The sequence below is a fragment of the Mycteria americana genome, chromosome 11 (genome assembly GCF_035582795.1).
Source record: "Mycteria americana isolate JAX WOST 10 ecotype Jacksonville Zoo and Gardens chromosome 11, USCA_MyAme_1.0, whole genome shotgun sequence".
Taxonomy (NCBI): Eukaryota; Metazoa; Chordata; class Aves; order Ciconiiformes; family Ciconiidae; genus Mycteria; species Mycteria americana.
Genome location: NC_134375.1, coordinates 4,264,600 through 4,291,315, shown reverse-complemented (window position 1 = coordinate 4,291,315; position 26,716 = coordinate 4,264,600). Strand labels below are relative to the sequence as shown.

The window sequence follows — 26,716 nt, the reverse complement described above, 5'->3', positions numbered from 1 at the left end:
TTGTCTACTTGAAAACTCTTTTGTTCCTCTATTCTCAGTCTCTAAAATGGAGATGTCTATTTTCTTTCACTCTCCCTTTCTCTTTATCTCTTTCTTTTCACTTCTATTTACTAATGCTTTCAGGCAGAGAGTGCCTTAAACTTGTACACCGTCCAGAGAAGATCCTTATATTGATTGTAATCTGAAGGTGCCGTTATGTTTCAAATGATTTGTGAGAAATATTTTAGAAAGGAAAGAGTAGCTAAAATAAAAATCTCGCAGTTTTGTCTGTATCATTAGTCTATCAATTCATATCAGGAAAAATGGTTACTTGTATACAAAACACATCAGGGTTATTTCAGAAAAGCTCAGAATGCATGCTGTTCCCGAGAACTTAATGTAGATGAGACCATGCTTAAACTGACATCTCTTAAATTTCTAAGAACTCTACTTTCCTCCTTTTCATTATTCAAAAGAAGAAACTGAAACGTCCTAAGCTAAAAAAAATCTTGTCGAGACCTTTCAGGGCCTGTTACTTCGGTAAGTTAGTACTCCATTTTCTGTCCATTGCAATTTGAAATCACTGTAGGTAATAGCAACAGACAAAACACATTTGTATCACTACACTCTTACTCTAAATTAAAACAGCAATCTCTTAAATGAATTTTCAGCATATTGTACGTGGATTAGTTAAGGTTTTATACTGATTGATTTGCTTTCATTTTTAATACTGATTATGGAAAGTAAGGAGAAAATTGTGTGTGCAGAGGGTGTTTTAATTATTTAGACAGGAGCCAAAAATGATGCCATTTTTGCCTTGTGGTTTATAACCTTCCAGTATTTTCAGAATAGCCTTCTTCAGCTTGCACCTGGAATACAGCCCTCTTCAGAACTTTGTTTTATAATCTTGTTCTTAAAACTTAATCGTGTGTGAACGCACAAGTGTGTATGACCATTCATACACGCATTAAGATAATACTTGGAGTATTATCAAAAGATGAAGTGTCTTAAGAGTCATCTTTGTGCTCACGTAACATTGTCAGACTTTGCTGTTCCAATATCATGAACTGAGTCCCTGAAAAATCATTACATGATCTTCAGAAAAGTTCAATTTTGTTGCGTTCTTTTTCACAGATGTATTGCAGGATCACCTTATTAGGCTTTTCTCGACAACTTTTTGGTACCAAATGGCGATAAAAATTGAGAACTTCCTGGAAAGGCAAGAGTCCAGGAGCTGAGGATTTTTTAAGGAAACCAGAATTATGGGTCTCATGTTAAGATCTTGAACATTGGCGGTGCTGCCCGTGCAACTGCCTAGACCCAAGATCCCAATGGCTCACGTGCCTCATCTTAGCCTCCTCTCGCTTAGGAGGATTCTTCCCAGCATTGTAGTGTTTCACTAAACTTCCTGGTTTAATAGCAGGTACGTTGAGCTTTGAAGAGTTTAACTGGCAAGACCTTTACGTGTCTTCCTTATTTTCCGAGCAGCTGTTGAAACTGAAATGTCTCTTTTCAGCATGCTAACGCTCACAGTAGTTTTCTATTCATTCTGCATTGCCTGTGATAACTGGATAGTTAGCAGCGTGCAAAAATATATCTAGCCCTGTAAAATTTCTAAATAGAACATGGAATGTTGTCATTTTTCTGACTCTGAAATATTTAGTGAAGTATCTGTCCCCTTTGGGGGGAGGCAGGGCGGGGAGGGGAAGCGTGCTGTCGTCTTTGAGTGGAAAGTGTTTAAAGCCAGGAAGAGCGTGAAACACACCACCCACGTGGTTTTGGAGGTAGGCTACCCATGTGTCGTCATGTCAACAGTAAATCTGGTAGCATTGATTTCTTATTTTATTTTTCCTGGAAAGTAAACAACGCTGTTTCAAGCTCTACAGATGCTAACTACTTAGAAAACAAAAAAGCCAAAACAAGTGTAAATACTGGTAAAAATTTTCTGTCACATAATTTTTAAATGAGGCATAAAATGTGAGCCAATTTTACATCAGTGGCCGGGTTGTTGGGATCAGGAGTTAGTTTTTTGTATTTTTACTTAACCATATATTAACTTTTATGCTATAAAGCAATCCGGGAGCCAGATTATCTTTCTGAATGTCTTTCTACCCAGCAATTGAGACTTCTTTGTGAAGAATGCTATTAAAAAGAATATAACACCAAGGCTGCACATCTGTTTCTCGTTTCAAAACAAGTTCTTCTACTCCAAGCCTCTATTTTTTTCCTTCCTACCATGAGATTCATTTTTTTTCCTTCAGTAAACAGACAAGAATAAAAAGATTGCTAATCAAGTGTTACTGTGTATCACTTACACAAAAGGCTTTAGCAATACATTAATTTGTCCCTGTTGTGATAATGTGCATCCACAGAGTCATTTGTTCTATTAAAATGCCATCATGTGAAAAATCAGTTGTAGCTCTGGCTCTGTAAAATGGAGACTTGAGCCGAGATTATAGCGTCAACCTGAGAGGAGATTTACATGTGTCAGAAAAGAGTGTGGGTTTAAAATGTGGGTTCTCCTGACAGTATTTGTAACAGACATGAAATACAGAAGGCATGCTACTTTCTAATTCTCCTCCTAAGCTCTGAACAGTGACCTGCAAGTGAGAAAAAGATAGGAGTTCCTTAATAAATCTGTAGTGCTCCAGCTTGTCTTGCTAGGCGGAAGAATTATATCCTTCTGGCTCTTTTTGTTGCTGCTTTGAAGTTTTTTCTGCCTGAGAAAATTAATTGCTACATAGTGACATGTCACTGAATGGCTGGATAGTGACACGTTTATTCCCAGAAGAAGTTCGTGTGGGATTTTTTACGTCTGTGGTCAGATAGTAACTATTTGAGATCAATAGTAATAAAAATTATAACAGCTCTCAAGTATTTGTCCTCCTGTAAAGCTGTTATTCAGGATGATCGCATTGATACCAAGTATGGTGTTAGCAGCAAAGGGAATTGCTAAGAACTGAAAAAGCAAACTCATGCCAACCGTGGGCCTTTAGACTCTGCTGGACATGATTAAATAGGAGAAAATTTCCTTTCCACACAGCAACAAATTGGGCACTTATTAAATCTGGAAACATTTTTGAGAATTATTTTGTGCCTATTTGATGTCTAGACCGGCTTTATTCCTGATGACCTGCAGAGTATTCCTGTGTGGTGGTCTGCCATAGGAATTGGAGATGAGTTTTATTTTGCCTCATGCTTTTTTCTTTTTGAGGTATGTTTAGTAGCTACTGAACAAATGTGTGCAACGTTACGTTTATCAGAGGACAGCTGTTACTGCATGTGTGTAGTAAAGGTTAGACATGGGCAAGTTAATGGTGTTTATCCTTTTTGTGGTATTTATTGTAAAGTTTTAATTGTCTGAATTGGGAAATAAAGTCCCTGAAGGTGACAAAATGTTCTTTCAATTGCTGCCTATATTAAAAGGATTTCATTTAGAGTCTGCTTTCTTTAAGGGTACCACCACTGCTCAGGTAGCAAACTGCGGGATGCTGCCAGGTCCTTCTTTGGCTCCCTGATATGTTGTTCTCCGGGCCATGCGGCTGGAACTTCCGTTTTAGAGCTAGTTACCAGATGCTTCTGCTCAGCAGGCTGTTCCCATTATAAAAATCAAGTAATTATCAGCAAGTACACTTCTTGATAAAGTTTTTCAGGCTTTTTTCTTTTTGAGGTGCTAATACAAGAAAAATGCTCTGTATTGTTGTACTTTAGGTTTAGATTTTTAAGATACTGTGTCTCTATAACCAGATTTGTTACCTTAACCTAAATTTGCTGTTGTAGTGCCATGGCAAGTCTAGCAGTGGGACATGATGGAGCTTCTACAGGGGGAAAATAAGTTTTTAAATCTTTGCATAACAATAGCAGATTTGGTCATATTAACAGTAATCTTTTCTACCCAACTTAAAAAGAAAAAAAAAAAGCTATAGTTCACTAGATCAAAAATAATATACTTTCAACTCATAGTTCTGTGATCTTATTTTATTAATATTAATGTTTTATTAATCCTAGTATTTTAAGAGACACTTAATGGGAGACTTCCTAGTCTCTTCCATGCTAATCACAATACAAAAGGCACTTGGATTTAATAAAATTTCTTCCAGGTGATTCATCCACAGCTAATGCTAGACATTGTGGATGCCAGTGTAGTCACGCAGTCTGCTTTGTGTGAGTGCATAAGAATTCACGTATAGCTATGGAAGGGAATATAGAAAGGTTAAGCACATCTCTGAAATAAAGCAGGGCAGTTTATACAGAGCACCCTGGCACACTGAAGTAATGTACTTACTGAGGAGGCAATACCTGGAAATTTTTACTTCAGGCTTGAGTCACAGTTCTTTGGAAATGAGGATCAAGGCACAGTTAGCTGAGTAACAGAATCAACCAGATTTAAAGGCTATTTGATAGACTTCTTGTCTGTAGTAAGGTTGCGCTCCTTCCCCGCTTTGTTCATAACATTTGCATATCCCAAGGTAGTTATACATCTTTTAGCAATTTTTACCTCTGGGAAGAGACCAGAATATTTTATTGTTGTTGTCCCTGCATTTCTTTGATATGCTGTAATATTTTAGAATAAGGCTATGGTTTCATTGTGTATAAGCTGTATATTGCTTCAACGTACCGTGAACTATAATCTGGCCTACATCACTAAAAGGATGTCTCGTAAGCTCTGTATTGTGGTTCCAACAAATTAAAGCAATAGCAACACATTTGATAATGCTGATAGCTTTGAGGATTATATATAGGCAGGGCTGTGAACGTAATCCAAGTTTATAAGTTGATGTCTGCATACAGTGTTTCACAAAGAGCCAGGTGCAAGAGACTTCTGTACATCTGGTTGGTTTATTAGAATTTTGGAACACAGAATAGTCATTAAATGTATGTATATATCCACAGTGCAATTTCACTATATATGTAAGGGATAATATTAAGAGGACACATCTCAGATGGAATGCTGAAGTTGTCCAGTTCTCTGCATTGCATTTTGAAGAGTCAGATGAGTTTGTCTTTGTGTGTTTATCTCAGGAATGAAAAACAATGAGAAAAACCCAAAGAAATGTTCCTAAGCATTTTTTTAATCTCTTTTTTTCTTTCCTTTTTTCTTTTTTAATTTCTAATTATGTTTATGGGTCATTGCACAAATACACAAAAACCCATGTATGGCAAAATAAATCTTTAAAGTATGAAGAACAATTTATCCAGATTTAGTAAGAGAATATGAAGTGCCGTATTTATTCATTTGTTTTAGAAGTAAAAAGTGTGGTCAAGAAGGTGCCAAATGTTTGTCATAGTCACCTACATCTGTCGTCTTCCTCTTTATAGTTGTGTTTCAGTTGTTTCTGTTTGTGTTTTTTTGGAACCTAAGTATGCAGTAGATAATTTTGCTGCTAAATGGACATTTTGCATGAAGATCTGAGTGCAGATCCCAGTCTGTTTTTACTGGTAAACTTACAGTCTGTCAGCTAAGTACAAATATATTTTTAAATGAGCTTGAATTCCTGTAGGACTCAATGTCAGAGCTCACTGGACGTGTTTTGCTGAAGAATGCTGTTGGGCTGTGCGAGTTCCCACAGCTTTAAGGTTATTTGAGACCTTTAGGAACAGTTAAACCAGAAAAGAGTAAGATTGTTGAGAGTAAGTTGTGATTTTGGTTGAGTTAGACAAATTCATAATGAAACAGTTCCCCCCCGCCTTCCCCCTGCATTGTCCAAAGAAGGGTGAATGGCTGCTTTGGGGGTAGGGCGAGCAGGGGTTGTCTGTTCATTTTTAAACCTTGGAATGAAGCTCACTTTGTTGAATCACCTATTTCACAACAGAACAAACTACAGTCCTTCCAGGGTGGTTTTTTTCCTTCTTTTCCAGAGGAAATGAATTCCACTGGTTACGGGGAACTTGTCCGTCCAGTAAGAGTGGATATGTTTAAGGAGTACGTAAGCTGTACAGATTTCTCTTCCTGCTTCTCTCCCAAAATAAGGATAGAATATATACAGTGGAAGAAAGGTTGTCCACAGCCCCTGCAACAATGTTCTGTATAAAAGAACATTATGTGTTCTACTTACACTTGTTCTGCAAGAACTATACCAAAATGAGATAAGTTAAAAATGCAGTGCTACAGGCTTGGGGAAGAGTGGCTGGAAAGCTGCCTGGCAGAGAAGGACCTGGGGGTGCTGGTTGACAGCCGCCTGAATATGAGCCAGCAGTGTGCCCAGGTGGCCAAGGCCAATGGCATCCTGGCTTGTATCAGAAATAGTGTGGCCAGCAGAACTAGGGCAGTGATCGTGCCCCTGTACTCAGCACTGGTGAGGCTGCACCTCGAATGCTGTGTTCAGTGTTGGGCCCCTCACTCCAAGAGGGACATTGAGGGGCTGGAGCGTGTCCAGAGAAGGGCAACGAAGCTGGGGAAGGGTCTGGAGCACAAGGCTGATGGGGAGCGGCTGAGGGAGCTGGGGTTGTTCAGCCTGGAGAAAAGGAGGCTGAGGGGAGACCTCATCGCTCTCTACAGCTGCCTGAAAGGAGGTTGTAGAGAGGTGAGGGTCGGTCTCTTCTCCCAGGTAACAAGTGATAGGACGAGGGGAAATGGCCTCAAGTTGCGCCAGGGGAGGTTTAGACTGGATATTAGGAAATTTTACTTTACTGAAAGGGTTATCAAGCATTGGAACAGGCTGCCCAGGGAAGTGGTGGAGTCACCATCCCTGGAGGCATTTAAAAGACGTTTGGATGTGGGGCTTAGGGACACGGTGTGGTGGCAGACTTGGCAGCAGTGTTAGGTTTATGGTTGGACTTGATGATCTTAAAGGTCTTTTCCAACCTAAACAATTCTATGATTCTTTCTGTCCTTCACTCTTGAACTGATGCTGATTTATCTGAGGATGATGATTGAGATGAAGATGTAAGTGTTGAGAAGGGCGACGATAACTTTCACAGGAAAAGGTTTTTGACAGGCATTCAGTTTCACAGATTAAGCCATTCCATGGACTCTTCTGAAAAGCTTGCATCTTCTCTATATGGGGTGATACTGATGGTCCTTCCCCTGCCTCTCTATCAATGTTATATATACTGCTCCTTTGTATTAAAATATTATGTGTTTCCAAAGCCCCTGCATGCATCCTGCTCTGCTACATGAATTTCTGTAGGAAAAGTTGCCTTGCAGTTTGTCAAGCTCAGCTGCTTCGTCTGTGAGCCTGATGACAGCAGAGCAGGGTATTGAATGATCAGTGATAGAACTCGGAACAAAAATAGCAAAACAATGGATACTGGCATTGCTCTGTCATCAGTTCCTTCCATTTTCTTGCTACCTGCGTTCACAAAACTTGTAGAATCATGTTCATCTTTGACATTCATCTTTTCTTTCCTCAATCCCCATCATACTTGATTGAAATCAGCCTGCCAAATAGTTATTTAAGCTAAAGCTGCACGAAATAAAATTCTTCATGGTCGGGGGTTTGAGAGGAGCATAGGCTAAAACCTTCCTCACAATTCTTGTAGGAGTCTATGAGATTCTCAAAATAAAAGATAAACCGGGAAAATTAGAGTAGAAAAATAGAGAGTGCTTAAGAGACAATAGTCTCAGAACCATGAATCTCTGGAGATTAGGAGCATGTTGGACTTGGACACTGACTCAGAGAATTTTTCAGTCTGTCCCAGCATGGTTCTTTCCCTTAACTGATACATTGGAACAGTCTTTTACTGTGTTTTGTGTAACTCAAATGCTCCTTTCATGACTTTGCAGCGAAGTTTTTCTTCTTGCCATATCATCTGTCTTGTTATAAGCTTAAAAATATGTTTAAACCAGGAAATTTTAAACCTCACTTCTCTTCCTTCTTACCTCCACCTTTCCCCACTTCAGAAATTGAGTTGGGAGAAATGATCGTTCTTTTCTCTGTAATTTTTACCTGTTTACAATATACAGTCATTTTCTGAGTGTTCAGAAAGATTGTACTTCTATTTTGTGAGAAAAATATGATGATGAGTCACATTATGGGCATCTTATTTGAAATCCTTTTCTGTTTGTTTGTTTGACAGGTCCTCGACCAGTATGAACGAGAAGGGTTTAATTTCCTAGCTAAAGTTTTTAATTCTTCACATTCCTTCTTAGAAGACTTGACAGGTCTAACTTTATTACACCAGGAGACACAGGCTGCTGAGGTAAGCAAATACACTTTGGATGTTAAGAATAAACAGGTGGCAGTAAAGGGTGCTTGGTTTTATGTTCAGCTGTATAACCATGTGATTAAATGAATGGCTGATAGAATCGAGCAGTGGTATTTGATTTACAGGATGATTTACACAAGCCACATGCATATTCCATCCAGTGAGATAAGATGTGTCCTCTTAATGTTATAGAATAAGAAATATCGTTGGTTGTGAGAGATCATTCTTTTTTAAGAATAGATGATGGGATGCATGTTGACAGCCAGTTAGAAACGTGTAGCGCTATTATTATTATTCATTTTATTGTTGTCACATTTTGTGAAACTACAGAAATGTTTTAAGTGACAGTTGTTGCTTGACAGTTCTGAATTTACATCGGGAGGGTTCCTGTCTGTTGTCTTTTAGGGTGTGTTTCACTGGCAGCGTGAACTGCAGTTTGTGCAAGCATTACAAGTCCTGTATACAACTACTGATAATGGGTAGCCATGGTAGCACAGAGCCCAGTATGGGCTAACAACACAGTATTTACACCGGTTCCTAGGTAGGTTAGGCATTCTCTTAAATTAATCGTCACTTCTTCTACCTGAGTTTTCAAGTATTGCTTTTAAAGAAAACAAGTGACTTGTGTTATGTGGTGTAAGGAAATCAATTATCATTTTAGGTCAATCTAAAATGTAATTATACTGCTTGATGGATTATAATATGGGGAAAGCAATGCTATTTATTTCTCTAGTGACAGAAGTTGTAATGTGGAATGAAATTGGGGTATGCTTTGTTCTCATGGGAGATAACCCTGTCGAAACAAGTTGCGATATTGAGTTTGTCCCATAAAAAATGAAATAGGTATCTGTCTTAGTATTGTATTTTAATAATGATTTGTAATCCTTACTCTGTCTGCAAATGTCTATACTGTTCTACATCTATAATTTAATTTTGGTGTAGTCGTATCACATGGATGTTTCCAAAGTTGGCTTTGAGAAGTGATTATTCAGTTACTGTAGCCTGTGTAAATGGTATAGCTGTTTTTTCAGCTGGAAGTGGCTCAACAGTGTTGCTTAATAAGGTTTGTGGGGATAATGATGACTTGGCTCTCTGTTTCATGTTTCAACCTTTTAAAATAATTGGAGCAGATGCTGGAGACATTAAACCGTGAAATACCTGATGCATTCTTAAATCAGTCTGGTGATACCTAGAAAACATTTAAATATATATATATGAGAGGGATCCAACAAAGGAAAACATATACCCTTTAACAGGTGCTACTGATTAGCAGTAAGAGTGGTTGTAGTCTGATTGCCATGCATGACTTTTAGGCTGCTAAGAAGTGTCATCTGCTAATGACAGCATTAAAAACAGCCACAATTGCCGCAGCTAGTAATCTATTATTTTGCAGATATTAATGAATAAATTTCTTTTGCAGCTTCAGAATGTATACAGGTGTGTGTTTCTAAAGTTTTAGATATTCTTTACAAAGTGGAGAGTCTGGTGTGAGTTTATTGCAACTTACTGAAGTTGAAAGTTTAACATAAAAAATGGAATTAGTGTGCTTTCAAAAAACTTTGGGTTCAACAGTGAGGTTTATGCAGTGAAAGCTTTGCTCATAGGTGGAAAAACTGACGTACAAAATATTTGCAAAGCTAATGCATTCAAATGAGCCCAACTACCATAGAACCAGCAACTTTTCTTGATTGTTTCCCTGTAGCATTGCTGTATTTTCGTAAAAACTCATCTGTTTTATGAGGGTTAACTATTTTGATGGTCTTGGTAAAGTTTGTATTTATGAACAGTAAGGTCCAACAGGCAGATTATTTGCAGACTCTGGAGCATGCTTGCTTTCTTTGGATTAAAAGACCTATTCTTTTCTTACATTTTGCCGCTGTTGACTCAGAAAAATAAAGAGGTGGTTTTGCTGTCCTCCACTACTCCCTTAGTACATAATCTGGGGCAGTTTTAAAAATTTTTAGGCGCAAAAGAGAGTGCTTTTAGTATATTTTCTGTTGAATTGTTCTTGTATTTTGAGCTCGTTTTTCTCATACAGTGCAGTTGATGCAATTTATATTGCTGATTTTGAAGACTGCAAAATGGCTTTTCAGGTTTCTGACTACTTTTGAGCTGCTGTTGGCGGAATGTATTCTCTAAAATGGAGGCATTAGATTTGTTAAGATCAGTGCTCTTTAGGTTGATTTAAGATATTCTTGATACATGGCATTCTAAAAACTGCATCAAAAGTAGTGAGAGAGGTTTCATAAGACACGTATGGCCTATTTTGGTAATTAGAATATTAGATTGTTCTCTTGAGAAGTTACTTGCCTTTCTGCGCTCAAACTTTTCAAAGAGATTTTGTAGATGATTGCTGGGTTTGGAGACCATAAAAATGGCTTCTAGTAACTGAACATTTTCCTTTCCTCCTATCTAGTAAAGTTTGACCAGTGCCATTGCTCCACTGTAATGTAAATAGACTTGTAAAGTTACATGTTATCCAACCTTAAATTTACTGCAGTGACGTCATGATTGTGTTGTAATTCCATATATAGAATCATTGATATTAGGCTAATAAACTTGCATCTGATAGGGAAACTACTCAATCTTGTTCTTTTTTTAAAAGGATCGCTCTTAAAACGTTGATTCATTAAGAGCATTTAATTGAATGTTGTGCTTGGAATGTTTTGTTGTGGTCCAAAGAACTGGCGGTTTTCTCATGCTGGTCCTATGCTTCAGCATATTGCATCTTAAGTTAAACCACACACTTAACCTTTTTTTTTTTTTTTTTTTTTTTAATTCACGTAACAAATGCTTAGCTGCTTTCATGATGTGTGTATATAAGTGCTTTAATGATCTAAATACTAAACTAATTTAAAAAAAATTGCTTCTAAGTTTTGAGTTGCTTAAAAGAGATTCTGGATAAGTCATGCATGTTCTGTAAGAGTGGCTGACTAGGTTAAATAGAACGTTTTTGGATGGCCTTAAGTTTCCATGAAAACCTTACCTGCCTATGTGCTTAGCACAGACTGCGTTTGCCTGGATTAAAGCAATAAAGTTTGCAGTAAGATACGGAAGACTTTACTAAATATCTTTTTAACCTGCATTGTTCAATTTCTTATTCCAGTGCTGTGCTGTTGACCTAAGTATTAATACCATCTTGACATATTTTTTAAAATGACTGATAAGAATTTAATCATAATTCAATGTGTAACCAGAGTAGGAATCATAACACAGATTTAGTTAGTGGTTCAAATTTGATACTAATTGGAGGGTTTTTAGTCAATAGAACACCTATTTCTTTAATATGAGATGCATCAGGAAATTATAAATATTCTACGTGACTTCCTTAGCATGACAATTTACTCAGTAAATAATACAATTCGCAAGTGTTTCTATTCTGTCTTGAAATGACAATAAATTTCAGACATCTGCTTTTTCCACATCTGGCTTTAATTTAGGTTCTGTGGAACATTTTTTGTGTTTTTAATACCAGTTAGATATTTACATGCAGCTTCAACAAGAGACTCTGATGACACGCTTGGCTTTGAAGGCCAACAGAAGCTGTGGGAAACTCCTACATCAGCACTTAGACCTTGTTTCCACTGGATACAGTTCACTTCGGGAGCTGCCCAAGCTCACGTAAAAATGGCACTTCTGTTTTCCGATCACTCTGTCTCCTTACTCTTAACCTGAACTTTCTAACGTGATGCTTGTTCAATGTGTAGTCAACTTTAATAGCTGGGCTTAAAATAGGGAAAGCCTATGCATCTCTTGAATTAGTCATCAAAAACTAGAGGCATTGATTTGGAGACAGATCAACCAACAAACTGAATGACTTCCAGTTCAGAACTTGGCTAGGCTGCCCAATGATGGTTGTGTATCTCAGTGCATCTCTAAAACAGCGGGTTTGCTTGCCACATACGCCAGACTTAACCCTGCAAAGTATATTGGGTTTTGCTGGTGTGGAGAGCTCTTTGTATTTAATGTAGTCTAAAATTATAGTTTCCCTGTTCTGCACTCGACTACTCTGTGTTAAAGATTAATTTTTACTGATGTGCCACACTTCTGGAAGTAAAAACTGACACATTAATAAAACCCATAGTCAGGATTATTCCATAGTTGTGGAAGAACCATTCCCTTTTGTAAGATTTTCTAGGAAACTTATTTCTTTAAGGGGACTCATTGTATTGTTGCCCTTTTTCTCAGAAACAACTGCCACTGTTCTTCAAGGTCCAATTAAGCAAAGTAACCAGGCTTGTCCTTACTTGAACGTATGTAAGTGCTCTTGAAATCATTGAGCATGAAGCATCTATTGAAATGTATTGATAGAAGGAGCGATAATAGTGGTAAAGTGAAATTTTTGCATGAATTCACTGTAGTATGTGTAGCTGAATTTCTATACAAGACTTTTTCAGCTATATCCATTTTCAGAAGTAGAGAACCTTAATTTCTCTCTGTTCTTAATAAGACCCAAGTATAAATATACTTTCTTACTTTGGATTTCAATTCCTAAATTACTTGGATGCTTTAGGAAACTTTACTATACTTTCTGCTTTCATCAGGATGAAAGAAAATCATAGAATCATAGAATGGTTTGGGCTGGAAGGGACCTTAAAGATCATCTACTTCCAAACCGCTGCCATGGGCAGGGACACCTTCCACTAGGCCAGGTTGCTCAAAGCCCCGTCCAATCTGGCCTTGAACACTGCCAGGGATGGGGCATCCACAGCTTCTCTGGGCAACCCGGTCCAGTGCCTCGCCACCCTCACAGTGAAGAATTTCTTCCTTTATCTGATCTCAATCTACCCTCTTTCAGTTTAAAGCCACTACCCCTTGTCCTATCACTACGTGCCCTTGTAAAAAGCCCTCTCCAGCTTTCTTGTAGGCCCCCTTCAGGTACTGGCAGGCTGCTATAAGGTCTCCCAGAGCCTTCTCTTCTCCAGGCTGAACAACCCCAACTCTCTCAGCCTGTCTTCATAGGAGAGGTGCTCCAGCCCTCTGATCATCTTCGTGGCCCTTCTCTGGACTCGCTCCAACCGGTCCATGTCCTTCTTATCTTGGGGGCCCCAGAGCTGAACGCAGTACTGCAGGTGGGGTCTCACGAGAGCAGAGTAGAGGGCAAGAATCACCTCCCTTGACCTGCTGGTCATGCTTCTTTTGATGCAGCCCAGGATACAGTTGGCCTTCTGGGCTGTGAGTGCACATTGCTGGGTCATGTTGAGCTTCTCATTATTCAGCCAACACCCCCAAGTCCTTCTGCTCAGGGCTTCTCTCAATCCATTCTTCACCCAGCCTGTATTTGTGCTTGGGATTGCCCCAAACCCATGCGCAGGACCTTGCACTTGGCCTTGTTGAACTTCATGAGTTTTGCACGGGCCCACCTCTCAAGCCTGCCATGGTCTCTCTGGATAGCATCCCTTTCCTCCGGCATGTCAACCGCACCACACAGCTTGGTATCATTGGCAAACTTGCTGAGGATGCATTCAATCCCACTGTCCATGTTGCTGACAAAGATGTTAAACAGCGCCGGTCCCAATACTGACCCTTGAGGAACGCTACTCGTCACTGGTCTCCACTTGGACATCGAGGCGTTGACCGCAACTCTTTGAGTGCGACCATGCAACCAATTCTGTATCCACCGAGTGGTCCGTCTGTCAAATCCATGTCTCTCCAATTTAGAGACAAGGATGTCATGCGGGACAGTGTAAAATGCTTTGCACAAGTCCAGGTAGATGATGTCAGTTGCTCTTCCCTTACCCACCAACGCTGTAACCCTATCGTAGAAGGCCACCAAATTTGTCGGGCACGGTTTGCCTTTAGTGAAGCCATATTGGCTGTCACCAATCACCTTATTTTCCATGTGCCTTAGCATAGTTTCCAGGAGGATTTGCTCCATGATCTTGCCGGGCATAGAGGTGAGACTGACTGGCCCTGTAGTTGCCTGGGTCTTCCTTTTTTCCCCTTTTAAAAATGGAGGTTATGTTTCCCCTTTTCCAGTCAGTGGGAACTTCACCGGACTGCCACAACTTCTCAAATATCATGGATAGTGGCTTAGCAACTTCATCCGCCAGTTCCCTCAGGACCCACAGATGCATCTCATCAGGTCCCATGGACTTGTGCACCTTCAGGTTCCTTAGATGATCTTGAACCTGACCTTCTCCTACAGTGGGTGGTTCTTCATTCTCCCAGTCCCTGCCTTTGCCTTCTGCGACTTGGGTGGTGCGGCTTGAGCACTTGCCAGTGAAGACTGAGGCAAAAAAGTCATTGAGTACCTCAGCCTTCTCCATATTCCAGGTAACCAGGTCTCCCGTTTCCTTCTGGAGAGGGCCCACATTTTCCCTAGTCTTCCCTTCATCACCAACATACCTATAGAAACTTTTCTTGTTGCCCTTGACGTCCCTGGCGAGATTGAATTCTATCAGGGCTTTAGCTTTCCTAACCTGATCCCTGACTGCTCAGACAATTTCTCTGTATTCCTCCCAGGCTACCTGTCCTTGCTTCCACCCTCTGTAGGCTTCCTTTTCGTGTTTGAGTTTGTCCAGGAGCTCCTTGTTCATCCATGCAGGCCTCCTGGAGTTTTTGCCTGACTTCCTCTTTGCTGGGATGCATCGCTCCCGAGATTGGAGGAGGTGATCGCTGAATATTAACCAGCTTTCTTGGGCCCCTCTTCCCTCCAGGGCTTTATCCCATGATACTCTACCAAGCAGATCCCTGAAGAGGCCCAAGTCTGCTCTCCTGAAGTCCAGGGTAGTGAGCTTGCTGCATGCCCTCCTCGGTGCCCTAAGGATCTTGAACTCCACCATTTCGTGGTCACTGCAGCCAAGGCTGCCCTTGAGCTCACATTCCCCACCAGCCCCTCCTTGTTGGTTAGAAGAAGGTCCAGCATAGCACCTCTCCTTGTTGGCTCCTCTATCACTTGGAGAAGGAAGTTATCATCAACGCATTCCAGGAACCTCCCGGATTGCTTATGCCCCCCTGGGTTGTCCCTCCAACAGATATTGGGGTGGTTGAAGTCCCCCGTGAGGGCCAGGGCTTGTGAACGTGAGGCTGCTCCTGTATGTCTATAGTGGGCCTTATCCACTCGGTCTTCCTGGTTGGGTGGCCTGCAGCAGACCCCCACTATAATGTCACCTGTCCCTGCTCTCCCTTTAATCCTGACCCATAAGCTCTCGGTCGGCTCCTCACCCATCCCCAGGCGGAGCTCCGTGCACTCCAGCTGGTCACTGACATAGAGGTGACATCCCCTCCTCGTCTCCCCTGCCTGTCCTTCCTGAAGAGCCTGTAACCTTCCATTCCAACGCTCCAGTCAGAGAAGCCATCCCACATCTCCGTGATGCCAATAAGATCATAGCCCTGCAGGCGTGCACACGTCTCTAACTCCTCTTGTTTGTTTTCCATGCTACGTGCGTTTGCATAGAGGCATTTAAGTTGGGCATTTAATCATAAAATACATAAAAGTAGTAAAATTTTCACTTTGTTTTACGACCAATTAAAATGCAAGAAGTGGTAGAACTCTGGCAACCTAAGAGGATCATAAAGAATTTTGGAAGAAATCAAATCCGGACCAGAGTTCGTATTTCTGAATGTGATTATAAAGGTCAGATATTGGTTCCAGCAAGTCATGATGTCTATGTTATTTTACTTCAGTAATTTTGTACTTGAGGTTTTTTGTCTCTTACAACGTGATCCATAGTATCTATAGTTGCTATGACAAGTTCTTGTGGTCAGTGAATGAACCCTATTTGGTATTTGCAAAATCCCCTTGCTGTGCTGCTTTACTGTATCCCAAACAATGCGGACTAGAACTCTTATCCTATAGAAGGGTGGGATTAATTTTAAAAAAATCATGCTAGTAAAATACTTGGAGCTCTTTGAAAACCCTTTTTTATCCTGATTCTGGATTTACTTGAAGTTTGTGCCTGACCATTTTTTCAGCCATTTCTTGGGGAACAGGGCTTAGTTGTATAATAGGCAGCTGGTATTAAAAGTGAACTTTGTGCTTCTCCAAATTTGGAAGAAAATTCAGAATTTCCGATGTGCTTTGCTATTAGAAACATTCTGCTTTTTTCTGATTCTGCATTATATTATGCAACGTATTTGATGCTGAAACAATAACATATGAATAGCCAAAAAAACCCCCAAACAAAACAGAAAAACCCAACTTCAACAATATTATAATAGTGAGTTCTGTAACTTAACAATTTTTTTTCTACTAACCAAGCCGTATTCAGAATTGAATTTTACTTGATGTTATGAAAATTTCCTACAAGAAACACTACTGATGGGTAGCCCAAAATTAATATTTGAGACTTTTCTGTGTCTGTGAGCTTTTTTATTTTCCTTTGTGTTTTTAATCTGGTGCGTTTCAGGAAAAATTCACTTTGACAGATTCAGGCCTGCCTTGGAATCTCTTTCTTAAGAGATTAAGAGATTAATCGGTTTTCTTTCAAGAGGTGAGGTTTTTTTTCTTATTGAGTTTTTTCATGATGTCAATTAGTGTCATCATTTTTCTTCATTCATCAAGCAGTATTTCCCAGATCTTCAAATAATGGTAAATTTTTCTGCAAAAAAATTCCTCTTGAACACAGTCTGAATGAAAAATGAGTCTCGGTTACGGTAGATTTAAAATGTATGTAAATTTCCAATGCATTCTGGTTATTATGCTTTGCTATTACATGCCTAAAATAGATTTAGTAAGTCTGCCGTTCACCCCAATGTTCTGCTGAATCTATGGGATTTCTGCTGTTGAAATTTTGCCAAGGAGAGGTAATTGTTACATCAACACAAAACAGTTCAAACTGCATTTTATAGCCTTTGAACAAGCCCAAGAATGGTCTTTATGCCCATACCTTCTGCTGCTCTTTGCAGAATTTAGAAGTCCCTGTGAAGCGTTTCCTCTCTTTCCTAGCAAAACATGACCTCTTTGTCTTTCCCCTGATAACTTTACTGATAACTTCAATTACTGTTACTAGTAATACTCAAATGTTCTTCCTGGGACTTCCATCAGCAAGTGATGTGCACAAATACTCGTGTTTCATGATCTGTTTGAATAAATATATATTTGTCCCTTCAGGACAGGGAGGGCCACGTGCAGTCGTTTTACTTAGTTGAAGCCAAGGGAAAGAAGAGGGAAGGACAGTTGATTGTAGGGTTGTACAGAACGGAAAGACTTCTTTGTGTGCCATACCACAGGCATGCTTCAGGGAAGATCGCAAGGGTGAGAACCTGCCAGTCTTCTGAGCTGAGAGTCCTGTAAGACCAGAGCTTGGAGTGTTATAGTTACAAACACATTTTCATCAGTCAACCCTCGTTAATTTTTGAATTCCAAAGAGAGATTTTAAAAGTCAAGAAAGCTGTAGAAATGCTACCCTTATCACTTCTACATTGTCATAAACGTCCTATGTGACCTTGTCTCAGAAACATGAAACAACCTTGAAATATTTTTACTAGCAAATTTTGGCTCGTAAATGCTGGCATCCTTCAATAAAAGATGCTACTGATCAGCAGCATAAATTGATAGATTTATTAAACTTGTATAGTTAGTAGTCAAATTAAATGAAACTGCAAATTCAAATGTAAGAATTAATACTTGGGGGCAGAGGTAGAGGAAACGATGACTGTTCAGTGTAAAGAATCTTTTTTTATTTAAGCTGTTGATATCAAGCTGTCTTTTTTGTTTGAAATTTCAAAATTATGGAAAAAATTTAGACTACAACCACTGAAAGAAGTGGAATAATGGCATTTGGGTTAGCAACAGATGGTAATTATTTTTTTTTTCATGTATTAAACTGTGAATTGCTGTCATAGTGCCAAAACACTGATAGAGTTTAAATCTATCTCTATATAAAATTTCACAGTAAATCTTGCATAGCTATAAAATGGAAAGCAGTGCTATGAATAAACTTATAATCTCATCAGTTTTTATGTGAGGGGAAAAAGCTATGCAACAAATACCAGTCAGTGCCTCATTTTAGATGAGCTGTAAAAAAATTAGCCTTGTAGTATAGCACCTTTCCAGGTGCTATGAAATTGCTGTAGCGTTAATATTTAGTCTATGTTCTTCATAATGCCTGTGCAGCTTTTGAGTACTGGCTTGTGTAGATAATAATTCTGAATTGTTTGTCCTCTTTATAAGCAGTATTGATCAGGTTGGTACTGTTCAATATCGGATGTTCTCTATCAAGAGGACTCAAAGTGTCTGTGCTTTCTGATGTTTCCTGTTTTAACAATAACAGCACCTCAAGTACAGTTGCAAAGGTACACTGGTTTTCTTTTTTATGAATTACTTTAATTGCTCCCATTAGATCAGTATCTAAGCGAGGAGTATTTGAACTGATGAAGTAATGCTTCAGTTTGTGCCATGATAGTAAATGATATTAAATTGCACTTTATTTAAGATTTTAGAATATTTTTAGTTAACGATGAGCATAGCACCCAAAACTTTGAAGTGAACTGCTATACTGAAGCTGTAAAATCTGAAAAATTGATTTGTCGATGTCTTTAGAAACTAACCATGCCTCTAAGAAACTTAGTACACTTATTTACATATTTTACTACTGTCTTCCATAAGGCAGAAGACATACCCCCAATTTTCACATGTAATGATCCATCACAAGGAATTAGCATTAATATGGCTGAAGAGGTTCAATATTCTGGCATAATTTCTTCGCCAGTGTGTGACATTACAAGGTGAAGTTGTTCCAAATGACTTCTCTGACTGAAATGGCTAATGTAGCGAGCAGGGACTCGGTGCTTCTAAAGCATCTCCACAACCTAGGCCTGCCCTCCTATGGCACCGAGGACTTCAGCGATTTGAAGCCTGTGAAGGATTCATAAAAATTATTAACAACAATTATTAAGCAGTTAATGAGAAAGCAGTGGGGACCCAACTGTCAGATGTGGTAGGGGAGGACTGAAATAAGAGTGGTTTCTTGAAGTTAACTAGAGATGGGGCATGAAGCGTGTGCAAATGCAGCACAACTCGATCACCATGTTAAATATTTCCTATCCTTCCTTTTTTTATTCCGCTTTGGACAGTAACTGCATTTTTCCCTGTGTAACAAAGGTAAAACTTTTTCTCCAGAAACATTCCCACCCTTCTGATACTTAACCGAGACAGAAGTGCTGCACACATCTATTGCATAATGTAATTTTTATTATATTATTAATAATATAATATGTTACATTATTGTATAATTTTCCATATTTCCATTTCACCTGCCCTGTATATAGGTAAGGAAATACTATCTTGAGTGTTTTGGCTGCTGCATCAGCAGGAATAGACGCAAAAATCTACTAATGCAGGCACAAAATGTAATCCTATATGATCTAAAGGTAAAGAAAGGTGATCAAAGGAGTTAAAAAATCAACTAGGCTGCCCGTGGAGGTAGAGTTTTGCGAAGTGCTTTTCCTACATCTCCCTAATGGTTATCCAGAGTTTTAAGGTAAAGCAGCGCTGAACAATTGTGCCTAAAAACTGATAGGGAATCACTGAAGTGGTGTATCACTTCAAAACAGTGGAGTTATGAACATGAATTTCCTATAAATTCTAATTTTCTAGGAGTCTCACACCTTGAAGTTTGTGGGGAGTTACACACTGGGATCCTAAAATCTTTCTTCATAATTGGATGCGAATGTTTTTGGCTTGTAGTCTGTTCTCTCCTTGTACTCTATTTCGGCTTCTCTCTGTCTTGAAGAGGACTAGTACTTTACAACACTAACCTTGTGTTTGAGGGAGATATTTGTTACCTGGCTAGTGAAAGCCACTGATAACTTTAAACCTGTATTAAATTTAATACTCAAGCTTCTTAGATTGCTTAAAATGGTAAAATAACTCCTCCATGTTCTCAGCTATGCACTTCAGCACTCAGATTGCAGTAGTCTGTTGCTAAGAAGTTAGAATGAGTGCTCCTCATGACATTTATATTTAATACAGGATCAAAGTTTATAGTAGGGGAAAAAAGTATCAAAAATGTGGTAACAGACAGTAACAGTAAGAATAATAGTGTGAAAGTCTACCTCTCACTCTTTCATTACTACGTGTATACAGAAGAGAGTACCCTGATATACGTAGAAGAAGAGGTCATAATATATATTGTAATTTGTCGATATTATTCTACAGTATTTGTATTTATTTATATTATCCTAGTGTTGAGCTGTCCAGCTGCCTTGACATAGAAAACGCTTTACGTATTTTGGGTCTGTTATATTTAAATGTTCACTCAAACCTCTCTTCCCATCACCTGCCTTGGTTATCCCTCTGCATCTGTCTGAAAGAGAATATTTCAGCTGGTTCAAACGGCCTTTGAACAGTGCTGCTGTCAAATCCTCACATCCCTGTTATGTTAAATCAAGATACCATCTATTTCTCTTTTGAATACCGTGATAATATTTGGTATTTTTGATGGATTTGGGATTTCCATGGCTCCAAGGGTTTAGGCAACAGCAAGCTGATAAAAGTGTACAGAAGGTACTGTACCTAGTCCTTTCACATTCCGTTTGCAAAGGTTCAGATAGCCCCTGATTCCTGTCAGGGCCTGTTTTGCAAGGTGAATAAGCAAGACCTGACTGTAATCCTGATAAGATTTAATGAAATTAAATGCCACCGAAGTCACACTGTTTAGTGAAGACAGTAACAATAACTTATAGATAAAAATAAAAATCTTGTCAGAGTACTCTGCATCTCATGGTAATTGGGTTCAAAAATCCCTGGAGTAAACTTTTGAGGAATAACTTCCAAACATTTTGGTAATCCGCACTGTTTAGAGGTTCATTTTATGGTTCTATCATAAAAAAGTAATTGTGTAACTGTGATTGGGTTCTGATTTTCTCTGTAACTGCAGCACTACCTATTGGTATGGGATAAACAAAAGGAGAATTATCAAGTGATTATGATCTTGTTCCTGTAGAACGAATGTCTTAATGTCTCCCTCTGCTCTCAGCTTCTTTGGCTGATGCTCCAAATAGTAGTGTTACTGAAATAGGGCATATTTATACCCACGAATAAAAAAGCAATGAGACATAAGCTTCTTAAAATTCAAGTTGTGTAAAGGGGAGGGCAGGGAAGGTTAAGGCCGCTTAATGGTGAACCTCTCTGCCCCCAAAATTCTTCTGAATCTTCTTGCACTTCCCCTTTGTGGGAATAGAGATTATGAAATTGTCAGCTCTCCCTGTTCCCTTTTGCAGAAAGTGTACCAAAAAGTTTCCAGGTGGTCTTTACATTTGAGACCCAGCCAAAGGGTACATCTAGATGCATCACACCTTACAATGACTAAGTGCTCTTAAAAATTACTGTGTATTTGAACTCTTTTTTTCTGCTGACCTAACTCTTGATGTCTTGCTATAAGGAAGCCCAGAAGAACTGTATCAGTTCGAGTAATAACAGGAAAAACAATGTGCATAATTCCCGAAGTAACCTCAGAGCGTCCTCTAGAAAGATTTTTTCAAACTATGTTGATTCCTTTTTCTCTAAAGGAAAAATCTCCAGTAAAGAAGGAAAAAGTAAAATAATTTAGAGATTAAATCTCTTCCATTCCAATATATTTTATTACAATGAAGAATGAATAGACTGTTCAAGATGCATTCTATTATTCTCATGTGAAGAATAAGAAATTACACAACACGGACAAACATGCTGATAAACTTTGTTTTATAATTAAGAACATAAATTATACAATGTGCATCTTGGTGCAAGCGAACAGTTGCAGAGTATATGGGCCCCTGTAGATCATTCGAGTAAAAAAAGAAAAAAGTTTGCTGCTGGACAAATTACTACCAGATGCAGATTTCAATAAACACATACTGTTGTAGCCTTACCCAAAGGTGCTGTGAATTTCTTGAGGCAAGTCTGCCTCTGCATACACTAAACTGTTGAATGTTTGAATGTTGGTTGAGTTACTGTATTATGTATGAATACGCTCCATCCCCCCGGTTTTTAATGAACCCTGTTCATCTTGTAGACCGTTAAATGTTGTCCGCAAGAGTATTTAATTGTTAACTGTGTTTGCATTCTTCTGACAATCTATATTTCTGCCTGGAAATGTCTCTAAAACCTCTCTTACAGCTTCATGTTAGAGTTCTGCAAGAGAACTTGTGCTGTCAATTATCACATATACCAAGTGCATTGGTATTTTATTATTGTCAACATGTAAATTTGACTACAAGACCTTTCCGTACAAACAGTAGTAGCCTGTTTTCCAACTTTGTAAACTACTGTTTTTCCTGTAAATATAGGTGGAACTAGTAAGTGGCAATAATGAAGTTGATTACAATGTGAAGTGTTGTTAAAAACCCATGCAGATTTACCACAACTTCTCTTTAATGCCAATGACTGCTAATTCACATTCACATGACAATCAGAGGAAATTAAGCATCACAAATTTTAATAACAAAACGTCAACATTAAGACCTACTCTTATGTGGAAATCTCATATGAAAAACCCTTTGTAAACTACTTCTCAACTTAAATTTTCACAGTGTCGTAGGGTTTCTTTCTTTATGAAGTCTGGAATAATTTTACCAGCATGATTGCTTAAAGATTTACATCCATATTGCTGCTATAATGCAAATGTTGTTGGCTAAAGTTGATGCTAATTTTGCAGAGATTTATAAAACAGGCAAATTTGAATAGCCTTTAAAATTATTACTAACATAGCTCTTACTGGCCTGAGTTTTCTTTCTATTTGATTCTGAATATTTTCCTGATAATTACGCTTTAATGAACATCTCGACAAAGTGCTGGTATTTCCTTTGCCTTATTCTAGTTCAGGTTCTCCTGAAGTTTCCTTTTTACAACATCTTTTTCTTGAACACATTATAACTTGGCTTCTAGCTGAAATCTGCTATGCAACATACTCCTTTTTATGGAATTGGCTGGAGTCCTGGAGAGCCCACCTGATAGCTTAGGAGTAATAAAAATTAATGACCAATTCCATAGTTAAAACCCAGACTTGTTTCCAAGATTAGTCTATTTGTGCCTGAGAAGATAAGGATTGCTTGTCTTATCACTTCAGTAATAAATTGTCCTTAGCAGTGTCTTCTCTTAGTGATTTAAGCGTGAACTGATGGAAAGTCATCTCCTTGTAAATGAAAGTTGTCTGTCCTCATGAAGAGACATCAAAAAAGTCTATAGTGTTATGTACACAATAAAAATTTTGCCCAGAGAAAAAGGCTTCATTTTTAAGTTTGAAGAACATAACGTTTTAAAAAAAGGTTTTAGGATGAGTTTCTGTTTTCTTGGTCTCTCAAGGTTTAAAAACCCCACTCTAGATATTAATTAATTAACTAACGTGCTTCTAATTAGCGATGAGTTGTTGCATACTCTAGGTATTGGGTCTGGGACACTGAAACTACTTCACGTGCAATACTTCATGAAGCACGAGCAGCTTGTGAGTTACTGAGTTTGTTATATTATTTTCATATACAGGAAAACTTTTGTCATTCTACAGGTGTGATGATGATTTTTACGGTCATTTAATTGTTATACAGCAACCTTAAAAATAATGCAGTTTTACTGGATAGGTATGAATGGCTTTGATAAGAGGAAAATGCTACACCTTGAAATCTAACAACATACTCTTAAAAAAGTTAGGTTGAGCTGGAAGCCTTAGTATGAAGTGAAAATCATGGCTAAAACATGAGTAAGAATATATATGAAGCAAATATTACTAGTTTTGTCTTTAACTTTCTCAACTCATTAGCACTTTGTCACTGAAGGCAGGAAGGTCAAATGCAGGTCCTTAGACCTTGTTGGTAATTTTGATACTCTTTGAGAACGTGAAAAATGAAAATCAAATTTTGCATGCAGTCCTTGGTTTTCAGTAGAAAATGGTTATCTATATGAGACTTTAGATTAACAGGTTGCCCAGAGCGGTTGTGAACTCTCCGTCCTTGGAGATACTCAAAAGCTGGCTGGGCATGGTCCAGCGTGCTCTGGGTGACGCTGCGGGAGCAGAGGGCTTGGACGAGATGACCTCCAGAGGTCCCTCTGACTCGGTCATCCTGTGGTTCAGCGGGTTGCCTCTCTTTAGCCTCACAGAGCCACGTGTCTGCTCTTTGAGGCAGGTGTTAAACAAATACAGCAATCCAAATAAGCAGGTATACCAGCTTCCAGAGATTTGGAAGGAATGATTATTATTAACTCTGAAAAACAGGACTGCAGAAATCACTTCTCAAATCACAGGGAGAAGGGGAACACACAAGTCTGTTCCAGCAGTGTGTGTGGATGTGCCCAGTTAAAGAAAGCCTGAGAAAACAAGTGGGGGGCTCTGGGAGATTCTTGTAAGGTGAAAGAAAGAAAACCATGATTCTGTGATGCGTGAAAAGAAAACTAAATCGGACTCAGATACTTTTCCTCAAATAAATTTATTAAAAATAGTCCTTAACTTATCCACGAAAGTCCTTTTCAGAATTATCTCGGGTATGCACGTCAGCGTTGTCCTCAGTCAGAGCACTGTGTACCAGTGTACGTTTCAGTCCTTCGGTGAGTTCTTGCTACGCAAGACTGTGCGTAGCAGTTGCGCTGAAATCCCTGTGTATGACGGTATACGTGCAGATGTCGTCTTCCTATTGCGGTGTAAAATGTTGCAAAATGATTATTTAATGGCACATGACTCTCTCATAGCACATTAAGACAAGAAGTGAATTGACTCTATTCCAGTTAAAACACAAAAGTAAACATAATAAAATTAGTCTGTTTGGAATGAACTTAAAGCAGTGAGATTACAGAAATAATTTTGGAGAAATATTCTGTATGTGCAAGCACATTAGTACTTTGTCATCTTAAAAACATGGTTCTGTTTAAGTACTTACTATACCTGAAATAAATTTCTGTGATTTTAAAGTACTGGCTCAAGCCTACCTGACAATAAATTTGATCCCCTGCAAGTTGTGTGAAATTATGTGGGTTAATCAATAAATCCAAAAAAGACATAGTTAAGGAAAAGATACAAACTGTGGTTTAGATGGAGATAACTACTAAGATGCATATTTATTTTGTTATAACTAAAATAGAAAGAAAAATCACAGAAATACAGGCAGGATGCACAAGTAAACCTGTAAAGAATTAAGTAACTACTTTCCAGCCTCTCAAGGGGATAGGGGTTAAGAGATACAGTTTTTAAAGGGTTTATGTTGTTGAAAAGTTTATTTATCTAGTGTCTACTGAGACAGTGTGCCAACAACAGCAAACCCAAAATGCAAGTTAAAAAGAAAAAGAGAAAACTACTACTGGAAGAGACTGAAGGTGTAACAAAGCTATTTAAAGTTATTACAGTGCAACAGCTGGTTTTGCTAATGTTTCTTGGTTATTTAAAAAAAAAATCATCTAAGTTCTAGTTCCTTTTGTCTTCTCACTTTGAGTAACTGTAGTATATGAAGTTTGCTATCCTATGACTCATTCTTCCCACAAATACTATTTCTTTGAATAGCCCTTGTAAAAACATGCATTTCATGTTAGTTGTCTTAGTTGGCAATTGTGTAGACTTTTTTCTTCCTGGGTGAGTGATTTATACATACTAATCTCTGGATCTGTCTCTGCCACACATGGTGCATACCAAAATAGTGGTAATACCGTGCTCTACTGCTGTACCTATGATTACTGGGCTCGCATTTTTGAAAAAATAGAGTTGGCTGATAGAGTATATCAATCACTGAAACTAGTTTAATCTCGTTCTCCACAGGCAATAGTCATATATCTAATAAATTCTGATACCTTGTACGTGTTTTCAGGGATAGACAGTCATGAAATTGAGGCTTGATTTTAATCCTTAGTAGAATTAAAGAAGATAATGGGCAAAGAAGGGGCAAATGCCAAATAAGATGTTATTTCCAGCCTCCAAAAGAAGCCTCTTTGCATGAGTTTGGCTCATTATAAGAAATACTAAAAAGAATTATGGACGCTAAATGACTGAGGTTCATTCAGATAAAGAATTAAAGAGCATCTGTTGTAGCTTTCATATGTGAATGACTGCTGAGCGGTCTATTTTAACTTTATCATTATAGGCAGTCGTGGCAGTATTCTAAAGAACAGCCACGGTTGTAGGCTTTCTTGCTGCTTTCACAATACTTCACATTTTCTCTGATGGCACAATGGAACAGGCGAGCTCCTATGAGAGAATTCTATACTGAATTCTATATACTCTGTGAGTTTGTCCAACTGTGCTAGCACGCATTCATGACAGCAGCATGCATGGATATTGATATGGTCATCATCCTTTCCAGCTGTCTTGGGTTCCCCAAAGAGAGGGGTGGATTAACTGGGGACAGCCTTTGGAATGAGTCCAAACTGTAAAACACAAGCTCACACTTTTAGATGGGTAATGAAATACTTTAAACCCTGCCTTTCTTGGAATTTTGTGTTGGTTGGGGCTACTTTTTTGATATTGCTGCTTTCTGGATTTAATCTACAGTTTAGAAATTGGATCAAATTGTTTAATGCATTCAATATGTAACTTAATATTGTTTAATGTGTGTTTAATATGTAGATTTATGCTTGCAGATTGTATTTTGATTACTCAACAAAGTAAAATCTTGGTTGTAGCTGAAACGTGTTGATAAAATTCAAGGAGCTGACTGAATTTTCTTTTTATACAGTGGAAATTAGAGATGG

The 26,716-nt window shown here is 38.5% G+C and overlaps 1 protein-coding gene across 6 annotated transcripts in view; it reads left to right on the top strand.

Annotated features, from left to right (window-relative positions):
- The window catches only part of ATG7 (autophagy related 7), a 130,270-nt gene that overhangs the window by 44,725 nt on the left and 58,829 nt on the right, over positions 1-26,716 (top strand). For 2 of the 6 annotated variants that reach the window (XM_075513822.1, XM_075513823.1), the window contains exons 18-19: positions 7,999-8,121; positions 8,533-8,643. In XM_075513822.1, the coding sequence (XP_075369937.1) occupies positions 7,999-8,121; positions 8,533-8,610 (201 nt within the window). In that variant the 3' untranslated portion in view covers positions 8,611-8,643. Of the gene's footprint in view, positions 1-7,998; positions 8,122-8,532; positions 8,644-26,716 lie in introns of those variants that run through there. The other 4 variants (XM_075513826.1, XM_075513824.1, XR_012777418.1 and 1 more) reach the window with 2 other exon arrangements.